The sequence below is a fragment of the Eptatretus burgeri genome, chromosome 12, assembly GCF_056783735.1.
Source record: "Eptatretus burgeri isolate ZD-2024b chromosome 12, Ebu_testis_v1, whole genome shotgun sequence".
In the NCBI taxonomy this organism is placed as follows: Eukaryota; Metazoa; Chordata; class Myxini; order Myxiniformes; family Myxinidae; genus Eptatretus; species Eptatretus burgeri.
Genome location: NC_140972.1, coordinates 67,595,277 through 67,608,551, shown reverse-complemented (window position 1 = coordinate 67,608,551; position 13,275 = coordinate 67,595,277). Strand labels below are relative to the sequence as shown.

The 13,275-nt window shown below is 45.4% G+C and overlaps 1 protein-coding gene across 3 annotated transcripts in view; it reads right to left on the bottom strand.

Annotated features, from left to right (window-relative positions):
- LOC147015832 (C-type lectin lectoxin-Thr1-like) overlaps nt 1-11,092 on the bottom strand; it is a 35,559-nt gene extending 24,467 nt beyond the window's left edge. Inside the window, exons 1-3 of one of the 3 annotated variants that reach the window (XM_085848398.1) lie at nt 10,477-11,092; nt 8,350-8,463; nt 8,195-8,245 (exon numbers count right to left, since the gene is read on the bottom strand). In XM_085848398.1, the coding sequence (XP_085704524.1) occupies nt 8,195-8,245; nt 8,350-8,463; nt 10,477-10,612 (301 nt within the window). In that variant the 5' untranslated portion in view covers nt 10,613-11,092. Of the gene's footprint in view, nt 1-8,194; nt 8,246-8,349; nt 8,464-9,385; nt 9,609-10,476 lie in introns of those variants that run through there. The other 2 variants (XM_085848399.1, XM_085848397.1) reach the window with 2 other exon arrangements.
- Between the last annotated feature and the right edge of the window lie 2,183 nt (nt 11,093-13,275).

Here is a 13,275-nt window from a genome sequence, read left to right as displayed (position 1 = left end):
ACACACACACACACACACACACACACACACACACACACACACACACACACACACACACACACACACACACACACACACATACACACATACACACACAAAACGTAGCTAGTGGTCAGGCTTGCCCGTGGTGTCGACGTAACAGTCACTGGATTGGTGCCGGACGAGCTGGCGTTGCGCTTGTCAGGGGCAAGAGACACGGTGGTGCCGAGGTTCCGTCAGCCCTTCCGCGCAGAACCGCGGTTTCCAGCCTGTGAGCTCCAACCAGCCACCGTGGTGCTGTTCCTGGTGGTGTCGACCTCCTGGTGTAGGCCCAAGACCGCTCACAGCCGCCAGGAAGCCAGTTCTAGCGCCAAGATGTGAGCAGGAGAGGGAGGGAGGTCCGCCCGCGGTTCGGTCCCGTACTCCGAGCCAGCAGAACTCCAGAGCCAACCGAGGTGAGGCACGAGGCACAGCAAGGCCACGAGACACGATGAATCCAGGAACGAACCAGCGCAACGAGAGAGCGCGCTCAGAGACAAACAGCCTCGACCAGACCCTTTCTCTTTATGACTCTCCCTCCTCTCCCAATCAGAACGTTTTTATACTTGAGTCCTCGTCACTTCCAATGGAGCCCTTTTATTGGCCCTCTCCTGTTGCCTTCCGCCAATCGTGATCAAGGGGCGGAGCCATCCGCAGCACCGTCCTGTTACGTCACGGCAAGCCGCAGGGAATACTAAAATGGGATACGCATAAACACTTACCCTAACCCGTCTCCCTATCTAATTACGTGACAATTATCATTTCCCCCTTAAAGAAATGGACATTTACTTGACAACTTATCACCACTGAATTTCTACTTATATTATTACATCGAGATCCTGGTACAACTCGAACAGCATGGCATAACTAATTAAACATCGTAATTACCCTTTGAATGCATTCCCCCCTCCTCAGACGCAACAATACATACGATATACATATACATATTGTTGCGGTTCTAGGAACCACATGCCTCTAAGGCAATGGCATCCAACATATAGTGGTCCCGAGATGGTTATTCCATTAATATACATTTAGATCGTCCCTTCCCTTTTGTCTAGCGGGACAACGGGACATGCGTTATGGAGATCTCATAGCTAGGTCTGTTTACTGTGACACAACTTCAACTCTATCCCCACCCGTCAAAGTGATGGACACATCCACAGTCTCTTTCTATTCTTCTTTTCTGCTTATTCCTGAGGTAAATCCGAGTTTGCGTCCTTGCAGAGGCCAACACGTGCAGCACGTGCCGCGGCCGGGGGTGGGGAATAGAAAGCCGCAACAACACCACATGAGCATCGACAGCAGAGCTGCGAGGAAACAGCGATACCCTTGAAGGAACCTCTGCCACAAGCACAAGATGATCGTCTGACGTTTCCAATGATCTGGGATGAGATTGCCGGTTGCATTGAAAAGGCATACAAACGAATATCTCTTTAAGAGGCTGCACGGATGTTTTTTTTTCCACAACACAGAAGCAAATGACCCAATATTGAGCGAACGCGCGCTGGCCACGTGCTTAATAGCGGATCCACGCGCACTGTACGGAACGTGCTTGAAAGCAGACCCGTGCGCTGCTCGCGACACTTTATTATTGTACAGAGCAGGGCACGAATGGCACACATCTTACCGTCTGTGCATGGGTTTGCCATAACATCTAACCTTCGATCCTCACTGGCGGCCACGGGTGTTTCCCGTGGATATGGACGTCTTTTCGCCTCTCCGGCCGCAAATCCGTGATCAGGCAGAGGTGTGCAGTGTGGCCGGATCGCTCGGGCCTTGTGGCGCACCATGAAGCAGGCACATTGACTATCGCCAATCGCGGGTCGCTGGAGCACGGTCCGGGAGGTCGGTGTACGGCAATTCATGTCGCGGAGTTTGGTGTGAGGCGATTCATACCAATGGGCCCGGAGCGAGACGATTCCGCCGCTTGGAAGCATCTTACCGGAAGTGAAGTGGAGCCATATCCGGTCATGGCAGCCAGCCTGTGTGCTGGCCGGGTTGGGCCGGGGCCCAACCAGAGCACCCGATTCGGGTGACGACACATCACTTCGGATCATTGCCACCGCTCTGCACCACTGGATCAATAAAAGAACGGGTCGCAAGGCATAGGAAAAGAGTCGTCGTCATTCCTGCTCATTGTTCCTGGTGTGTCGTTCCTGCTCGTCATTCCGAGTGTGTCGTTCCAGAGTCGTCGTCGTTCCTGGGTCGTTCGAGCGTGGTTCCTTTCCGTCGTCCTTTCTTCGTTCCTGTCGGGTCGTTATGCCCAGCTTGTGATCGATAACTCGGTCTTCTTCACCCGCCCTTCTGTCATCATCGCCTGCGACTCCCCCTCCACTTCTCCACCCTTCTCCGCCCACACGTCGCTGACTCCACCCACCCACCTGGTCCCGTCTACCACTCCGCCCACTCGCTCTTGACTCCACTTTCTCAACCCAAGTCCCTCCCTTCACGCCCGACGGTCGCGTCTCATTCTCTGGACCGACGCTAGCTGCGCAAAGTTCCACGAAGAAAGAAACGGTGTGCCAGCTGTCAGGGAGGTATCGCCCAATGGAGCATCCCCCCAAAACGTATTGGTGGTGCAATCTGGCAATTGTGCAAGGTATTCAGAAACTGTTAGCCTGCCTGTCCTCGTAAGTTAAGATTGCAGAAGATTATTATTATTTTGGGTTAGGTCTGCTCTGTGTCTGCTTTTGTAAGTTGCTTGTATTATTGTCGCACGTCAGGTTTCTTTCCATCCCTGCATTCCACACAACAATAAAACTATGCACTGTACCACATAACTTTCCTCACCTGCTTGTAAATAAATTATTATTAGAAATGTTTCCAGATAGTTTTCTCTTTTCTTTCATTGACCAGCATGGTCCGATTCCTAGATTAGCTGGGGCTTTATTCCCAACGATCCGTTCCTTTTAGCCAGTACGTCCTTGGCATTGTCAGGTCAGGTCAGTCCAAATCAGATCTGTGACTTGCTGCAGGTATCATGTAAACCTGTACTAACCTGTTGCATGGTCGGGTTGTCGGCAACTAAACCGCCTCACCCACCAGGTTTCCTGGTGAGGAGGTGTTTGGATGTGGACACCGAGCAGGATTTAAAACAAAACTTGTCAAAGGGCGGAGGAGCTCCTTGTGAGCCAACGGCCATCCATATCTAGTGCCAAACTATGTCTGGGGACATCCTCCTGCAGTTGGATTGCTTCTTATTAGGAGGTTGGTGGCAGGATTTGCACTCCTGCCACCGCAAAACATTCTCGAAGCATAAAAAAATCGAAATAGTCATACCTACAAGTTAATCGACACTGTTGTAGATCAGGAAGAAATAGTTTATTATCCTTCAGAATTTTAAAATTCTTTGGAACCTTCAGGTCTACCACCACACAGACTTGAGCTTAAAAAAAGGCTCCCAATAATACTGTTGCATAAATTGGATCAGCCGCGGCGATGCAATGGCACAAGACTGATAGTTAAGAAGCTTATGCCACATGTAATCGAGGCTACTATTCTCACTGGGTGCGCCGAAAGAGAGGATGCAATTATACCTCGAATTCCACTCATACCAACAGACGTGCCTTTTCCATTTAGGAGACTTCAGTTTCCAGTCCACCTAAGTTTTGCCATGTCCATCAATAAATCCCAAGGGCAAACATTGACAGTTGCTGGACTGTATCTTGAGGAATCCTGCTTTGCTCATGGACAATTTTATGGAAGATGCTCAAGAGTTGGAAGCCCCAAAAATCTCTTTATTGATGCCGCTACTGGAAAAACCAAAAACATTGTGTATCCTGAGGTGCTGACATGACAGTGTTCAGAATTTCCAAGGCTCTGCTGGGTACAGATCTAATATCATATAAGCTGGGGCTCATCGCAACTCTAATCCAAGTGAGTACAAATAATATATATCAATTATGTTTCATGGAACTTAATATGATTTCTTTATCGCTGCAGGTATTGCTCCTGGCCAGTTCCAATATTTGGATGTGTGGGTTTCCTCTGGGCACACCAGTTTCCACACGTTTTAAGAATTATTTTACTTCCATGGGTTGTTTACCTCCAGACACTCTGGTTTCCACTCATTTTTGAATTAAAGAATTTCAAGAAGAAAAGATAAAATATTATGTTCAAAAATAGTTTCAAATGAAATAAAACTGTTTTTACTTTTACTTAATCTTGTGTTCTTATTTAATATCCATGAATTAGCAATATGTCATTTACACAATTAAATTAGGAAATATACTATTCTATTGAGCGCGTATCTGTAGCACAGTGCATTCCACACTGGACTGCTATAAACGTCATGGAAAAACGTTTCTTCTCTTACATGAAAGAAAACGTTTCACGAGAAATGCAATAGCGTTATATTAAACCAAATATGCCTTCATTAAGAATAATTCTGGGCCATTTATAGCTACTTTTCAGCATGGGCAACGCCGGGTATTCTGCGAGTATATATATATATGTGTATGTATATATATATATATATATATATATATATATATATATATATATATATATATATATATATATATATATATATATATATATATATATATATATATATGTGTATATATATATATATATATATATATATATATATATATATATATACACATATATATATATATATATATATATATATGTGTATATATATATATATATATATATATATATATATATATATATATATACACATATAAATATATATATATATATACACATATAAATATATACATATAAATATATACATATAAATATATACATATAAATATATACATATAAATATGTTTGTGTGTGTCCTGGATTTGATTTACAGTTTGAGCACTTTATGATTATTTTCAATCCTGTCACCCAAGCATGTATATATACAAATACATATCAAAAGATCTTCTTCTCTTCTTCTTCTTCTTTCGGCTGCTCCCATTAGGGGTCGCCACAGCGGATCATCCTTATGATCCGCATGGTGATTTGGCACATATTTTACGCCGGATGCCCTTCCTGACGCAACCCTGGTCGCCTCTTACGACACAGGGATCTGGTACACCTATTTTAACCGGGGTATACACCGGCCCAGAACACTGGTACTCACTTCGCCGACCTCGGAAGGATGACAGGCTGAGTCAACCCCTGGTGTATTAATTCAGTGGCCCAACGGGGCTTGAACTCAGGACCTTTTTGGATCCCAAGCCGCTGCCCTAACCACTGCGCCAACACCAGGCTCACATATCAAAAGATCTGATCTGATAATTTGTGACAAAGCACCTGTGCTGCTGAAGTTCCTGTCAAGAGTTATGTTGGGTGATTTACAATTGCCTTCTCAATAGTAGTCAGAGCAGGAATTTGGAAATGGCGACAGCTCACCTACTCTTCATGAAGGATACAGTGCGAACTTTAATGTCCAACAACTAATACCACCAGATGGGACACCCAATTTAACGTCCATCCGAGGTGAATCATCACACACATTGATGAATCGCCTTGCCTGTGAAACACCAGCATGACAGTTGAAAGCTGGGCCGACATACAAACTCAGGCTTGAGAGCTGAGACAATTGTGCATATTTCTTGGCTATCCTGCCAGCCAAACATAGTATATTGTTACGTCTGAGGGGGGGGGGGGGTATGCATTCAAAGGGTAATTAGGATGTTTAATTAGGTATGCCATGCTGTTCGAGTTGTACCAGGATCTCGATGTAATAAGTAGCAATTCAGTGGTGATAAGTTGTCTAATAAATGTCCATTTCTTCAAGGGGGAAATGATAATTGTCGCCGTAATTAGTTAGGAAGATGGGTTAGGGTAAGTGTGTCTGCGTAAACCCCTTTTAGTATTCCCTGGAGGCTTGCTGTGACGTCACAGGACAGTGCTGCGGATGGCTCCGCCCCGTGATCACGATTGGCGGAAGGCGACGGCGGAGGGCCAATAAAACGGCTCGATTGGAAGTGACGAGGACTCGAGGATAAAAAGGTTCTGTTCGGAGAAAAGGGGTGGAAGAAGAAGATCAATAAAGAAAAAGCGTTTTGGTGGAGGCTGGTGTGCTCGGAGCGTGCTCAATTGTTGCGCTGGTTCGTTCCTGGATTGATCGCGTCTCATGGCCTTGCTGTGCCTCGTGCCTCACCTCGGTTGGCTCTGGGGTTCTGCTAGCTCGGAGTACGGGGTCGAACGGCGGGCGGACCTGCCTCCCTCTCCTGCTCGCAACTTAGCACCAGAACTGGCTCCCTGGCGGCTGTGAGCGGACTTGGGCCGACACCAGAAGGTCGACAGCACCACGGTGTCGCCTGCACCAGACGAGCGCAACGCCAGCTCGTCCGACGCCAATCCAGGGACTGTTGCGTCTACACCACGGGCCAGCCTGACCACCAGGACCAGCTACGTTGTGTGTGTGTGTGTGTGTGTGTGTGTGTGTGTGTGTGTGTGTGTGTGTGTGTGTGTGTGTGTGTGTGTGTGTGTGTGTGTGTGTGTGTGTGTGTGTGTGTGTGTGTGTGTGTACCTGGCGCCTTAGAGGGTTTGAGATTTGTATATCCATTGGAATTGTTTGTGTTTTCCCCACGCCCGAACCCACACCACCATCCCGTCGAATCGCCCCGGAGCCCTCCTCTTGCCGTGTCTTATTATTATTTCTGTTAGAGAAATAAACATTATTAACTCAGTGAAAAGCGACTCGTGCCACCTTCCTCGTCCCGTTTGCGGTAGAGCAATTAAAACCGCCATCTTTGGGTTATAAAAAATAAACCGCCTCCATCGTTTCGGCTCATTCTACGTTAGCGGGACTGTTCAAGTCCCGTGGACGTCACAATATTATACAAAAAAGAGCAACTCTGACCCTGAATGGAACATAACACTGACGTCATGTGCATAAAGTAAATGTCAGCATTTCTCGTTTTCAGGATCAGAGTTGCTCTTTTTGTTGAATTTGTCCTTCCTGACTGCAAGCTCACATCCTAACTGGTAATTAGCTGGGCATGTGTTCATATGGCAGGCGACGCTGTTGCTATCAGGTTGTGCAGCGTGTCCACGCTGGTTAAGACCGACCTGGACGGACAGCCGAACAGTTCTCTCTTGGAAGCGAACATGTGATCCTTGGAGATTAGAGCGCGTGCGGGAAGGAAGGGTGGCAAAGGCACATCACAGACGGAAGAACAGCACAAGGGTTTATACTATACTCGAACCCACGACGAATAGACAACACAAGCAACTTGAATAAATATGGGGGTTTAATGAAAATAAATCAAACATTTACAATGGGGGTAATTCAAAGTGTAATCATAGAAACGGAACGTAAGTGATCGTGATCAACATTATTAGTAAGAACATTGTCATAAGCAATCTATTAATAGAGTGGCATCCCGAAACATGATACCACATGGCAAAACCAGTTTATATAGAGGAAAGTGGTCAATAATGCAGCACTTAGTTTAAGAATGGTTACATCATTGTCATTATGGATAAACACCAATCTGAAAAAGAATTTACAAAAACATCATGTTATGCTATTCTAATTATGGTTTTTGGACGGAGGCATTAAGTGTTAAATGTCATGTTGTCCATGGTTTTTGAAGAACAAGAATCATACCCTTCGACCACCAAGCCATATCGTTCAGCATATTGCATCATTGTAAATTTTTGTTTAAACATAAATGTTGCCTGTTTTATCACCAACAATTCTTAATCTGTGGCATATCTATTAAAATGACCTTTACCATTCGATTATGACCTCAAGCAAAGAAAAAAAAAAAAGAGAGAAAGTTCATTTTCACTTATGGATGCTGTTTCATTGGAAAATAATAAATTTGTTTTCATTATGAGGCAGAATTGCAAGTGCTAACAATTAGCTAATATTATGAGTTGGCTATACCGGGAACCACAGTGATCTGAGATCGCAGCTCTCTCGTTCAAATCAGGATCACGGATTATGTGGGGTTAAAACAATCCCGGAAAGTGATACTATCTTCTGAAGCACGCCAATATATGCATAAACATATCGAATGACAATAAGAAGCAAACTTTTTTGTAATCAACCAGTATTATGAAAAAAAAATCCGTTGGTGTTTATTGGATTGTTTTGAGTCTCTTATTGGAAGAACATGCTGAATGGCCCACAAGCATGATAAATCCTCTCACTGTACTTCTCACCGATACATGAAGACATGACATTGTTTAATCCATTCGCCGTTCTCTAAGTTACCTTGTTGGTGAAATTCTCCTTGGGGTGCTTTCATCCCGAGAAGCGACAAATCTGAAAAGCATAAAGGAAAGTTAAAGTCCCAAAAAATATTGACTGCTAAACTGTTGACATTAAAACATCCAATATTCAAAGTTGTTCAAAAACTCGAAACTCACATCCACTCAGGATGGTGATTGAAAGAATTGTAAGTAAAGTAAGGAAGAGAAGAATAATGCATTGATTGCATTTTATCTTCTTTAAATCTTTCTCGTACTTTGGTTGTGGCACACCTGCAAAGAACAAAATTATTTATTTTCTCATTGAACATGAATTAAATTAAATGATAACATGAGTCAGTTAGTAATGGGAGGACGTATTTGTTTGTGGATGAAGAGGAAGTATATTCTCCTGACAAATGAAGTATGGCAGATATGAATGATGAAGAGACAAGTCGCATGGACATGGAGGAAGGAGCACGAGTGCCATTGACCGCTTTTGAAGTTACCGTTTGGAGGCATAAATTGTCCACAACTTTCCACCATCTCCGACATCTTTTGAACATTTTCGTAGTCATTTTCATCCGAAGCCATTTTCAAAGGAATAGAAACAGCTTTGAAATGCGAAATAAGAGCAAACAGAAGTTACTTATAGTCGACTTTATAAAAGGGGAAATACGAGGTTTGGTTTTCTGACCACACAGTGCTCTTGGAAAAGTGGGTTGGTCATTTTACAAGAATTGTGAAAAAGATGAAGCTACTTCTCCCTAGCCTTTGACATGCACTTGTTTTGGTATTAAAAAACAAAATCTAGGTTCAAGGAATAGTGAAGAGACAGGAGGGGGTTGGGTGGGAGGTGGCTACATACATACATAATGAACAGAAAAAGGTGATGAAAAGAAGGGAGGGAAGCCTGAAAGAAGGTTGGATTAGGTAGGGATAATGGGAGTAAAAAAGATCATCATTAAGGACAAGAGAAGACATGAGAAAGTGTTATACCACCAACTTTAAGCCTTGCAGGGCATGGAGGATTGAACACCTCAGGAAGACAGTTCTACATAGAGAAATTAAAGAGTAAAGGTTGACAGTAAACCTGAAGTTTAGGAGTTTAACCAGGAAGGGGAAAGTGGAAAAACTCCTTAGTCTGAGAGGAGCTGGGTTAGACAAATGGTTGAGAGTTTGAGTGCAAGTGGATCTACACAAATAATCCAACCACCTCTCCAAGTGCTGGTACTCCCACTCAATTTGGGCCTGGCCCTCAGAGAGCCTGAGGCACAAAACTTTGAGAACAGAAAACTTCACAGCTTGGTCCATGAATTGTGACCCCTTGCGGAAATGAAGGTCGATACTTTGAGCCCGCTCTGTGAGGACTTCATTACACATTCTGAAACCCGCACATGGAGATGTAGATACCAATCAACGACACACACACACACACACACACACACACACACACACACACACACACACACACACACACACACACACACACACACACACACACACACACACACACACACACACACCTCATCCATTTATCGTCGATGTTGGTTTCAGATCATTCTGACATAGTCATGAAAAAGTTTTGTGTGTGTGTGTGTGTGTGTGTGTCCGTCCGTGTGTGTACGTGTGTGTACATGTGTGTGTGTTCCCGTGTGTGTGTGTGTGTGTGTACGTGTACATGTGTGTGTGTCCCCGTGTGCGTGTGTGTATATGTGTGTGTGTGTGTGTGTGTGCGTGTGTGTGCGTGTGTGTGTACGTGTGTGTGTCCGTGTGTGTGTGTGTGTGTGTGTGTGTGTGTGTGTGTGTGTGTGTGTGTGTGTGTGTCCCCATGTGTGTGTGTCCCCGTGTGTGTGTGTGTGTGTCCCCATGTGTGCGTGTGTGTGTGTCCCCATGTGTGCGTGTGTGTGTGTGTGTGTGTGCGTACGTGTGTGTCCCCGTGTGTGTGTCCCCATGTGTGTGTGTGTGTGTGTCCCGGTGTGTATGTCCGTGTGTGTATGTGTGTGTATGTGTCCGTGTGTGTGTGTGCGTGCAAGTCAATGACAGTGTTTGTTTGATTCATTTTTAGGTGAACAAACATGGCGGACGGTGGTGTCGACTTTCACGGTGTCACCTTGATCTCCTCCAGTGAGTGTAGATCTCCATGGTGATGACCAGGGGTTCACACCGTTATTAGTTTGTTTCTCCAATGAGTATCAGTACAAATGGTTTGGTTCTCATGAAAACGTTGTTCTCCCCTTGGAGCCCGCTCCCTCCGTTCCCAATCTCCCCTCCGATACCTCATACACCTCTCAGCTTTGTCCGTACCTTCCTCTTCTGTGATTGGTCTCTCAGAACGTTCACTCCACATGAAACACTCACAAACGACTCTTTTTAGCCGCGTCGCGTTGCGTTGCGAACGCTGGCTCGAAGAGAGGTCCGCGTTTTTCTGACGCGTGCACATGAGAGAATAGGAAACAATAACAATAACAATAACAATAACAATAACAATAACAATAACAATAACAACACAACAGCCCTGTGTTTGGAATCCGTGTCGTTGGCTATGACCTTTTGCTTCCGGTTGTTGTTAAACGCTGTGCGGTGTATAAACACGATTGGGTTTTATTTCTATCTTGTGAATATTACTGAACGCGTGCACATGAGAGAATAGGAAACAACAAAAACAACACAATACCCTGGCAATTGTGAATCCGTGTCGTTGGCTATGACCATTTTGCTTCCGTTTTTTTTTTGTTTCCGGTTTTTGTCATGGGGAATGATGCATGCCGGGAGATAAAGGCATCGTCGGAGACATGAAAGACCCAAATAATATCAGACATGGTGTATATTTCCTCCACTGATTTTAATAAAGATATCTCCCGCATCATCAAAAAATAATTTTTAATCGTGATTTACGTTATTTGATCGCTGATCCCGAATCCTGGCCAAAGTAACCGGAAATTGCGTATACAGTTGTGAACCAGTTATAGGTAAAGTCAGAAGCGAATGCAAGAAGAATTCTACGTTCGTTTCTTGTATTCATTTTTTTAGATGCGATCCTGTTCTAGGCGGTGTAGTTGTCGTTGTGAAAGTAATGTTGAGAATTTTGTCTTCTTCAGATAAGATCCTCTTCTAGGCGGTGTAGTTGTTGAAATGAGAGCGAGAGATGAACCTTCAGAGTTCAGGCTTTATTCCATTTGATTGGAGCCGCTTCTGTGGGCACACCGGGGAATACAGGTTCAGCTAGGAGTACATAAGCAGTAACGTATACATGTGCAGTTAATCATTGCAGACAATCCGCGTAAGCACGGAGTTCGATATAATCTCCATTCTCACCAGTCAATGAGCACCTTCAGTTAACGAGCATCAAGTGAACAGCCGATGTCAATAGCAATGCCCCGGGGACAATCACTCGTGCCGCAGAGACCTCCCCTTATACGCGAGACGCACAACATGTGATCCCGCGTCATGTCCCTCAATTCACAACAATTCACCACATTCTCCCCACCTTTAAAATGTAACTAGGGGCCCATCTTACACACCATGATTGCTTTAGCACTATAGGAGTATACATTTCAAGCAACGCGGACTAATAGATCTACAGAAGCATACATGCCAAGCAGTGATTATTTTGAGTTGTAGGAGCATGGAAATGAGCATCGATATATGATATAATGGGCATATAGGAGCATGAGCAGCGAGAATGCCGATAATCCCCTTTACAGATTGAGTCGTCGAGGGGGCCTTATTCGTCGACCTCTCCGGGAGTAAACGGCAGTTTCACTTGAGGGAGACTCCCGATCCTCTTGGTGAGCCTCGACTTGTGCCGGGGATGACTCCTCGATCGCTCTCGGGTGGAACGCGGCAGCCCCGTCGCCTGGCGGAGTTCCTGGGGGGGAAATGTCAGAAGGAGGAGTGCCAGGAGGGGAGCCAGTACCTGAGGGAGCCAGATGGCGAACCGACACAGTGGTCTCCCTGCCATCCGGGAGCCTGACATGAGCATACTCTGGATTAGTGTCAATGAGTTCGACCCCCTCCACCAGCGGTTCATACTTGCTTTGTCGTACCGGGCGTTTCATGAACACTGTACCGGGGTGGGTCAGCCAGTTGGGCACCGTTTGACCGTCAACATAACGTCGTTGGTGAGTAAACATACGTTCGTGAGGAGTGGCATTTGTGGACGTGCAGAGCAAAGAGCGTATGGAATTCAGAGCGTCGGGAAGAGTACCCTCCCATCGCTCGGGGCCCAGTCCTCTCGATTTCAGCGCCAGAGTTACGGCTTTCCAAATAACTCCATTATACCTTTCCACCTGCCCGTTTCCCTGTGGGTTGTAACCCGTCGTTCGACTAGTTGCTATGCCGTACTCTAATAGGAATTGTTTTAGCCCGGCCGACATGAAACACGGCCCTCTGTCTGAATGTATGTACGAAGGTCTCCCAAACATAGCGAAGAGGTCAGAGAGACATTTTACGACAGTGCCCGAGGTCATATCCGAGCACGGAAACGCGAAAGGGAACCTTGAATATTCATCAACAACGGTGAATATGTATCTGTTGTCTGTTTCGGTCGGCAGGGGCCCTTTGAAGTCGATGTTTAGTCTCTCGAAGGGGGAAGTGGCCTTGATCAGTCTGCCAGATGCCGCGCCATAGAATCTGGGTTTTAGTTCAGCACAAACAGGGCATGAAGCATTCATTTGTTTAATATCTTCAACAGAATAGGGAAGGTTTTGTCTGCGCACGAAATGTGCCATCCTGGTTACCCCTGGGTGGCACAGAGACACATGGAGGTCTTGCAAAGCCTGACTGATTGTTGCCGAACTGTAGACCCGGGAGAAGGTATCTGCAGCAGGGTTTTCTTTCCCGGGCCGGTAAACAATGTCGTATCTGTAGCAAGCTAGGTCTATCCGCCATCTCATAATTTTTTCATTCTTAATTTTCCCGTTATTTTTCCCATCAAACATGAAAGCCACGGATCGTTGGTCCGTAACGAGCGTGAAGTGGTTTCCCAGTAAATAATGTCTCCATTTCCGCAGCGCTTCAACGATGGCGTACGCTTCCTTCTCTATCGCTGAGTGTCTCTGCTCGCTTCTAGAGAGAGTTCTCGAGAAGAACGCGACCGGCCGC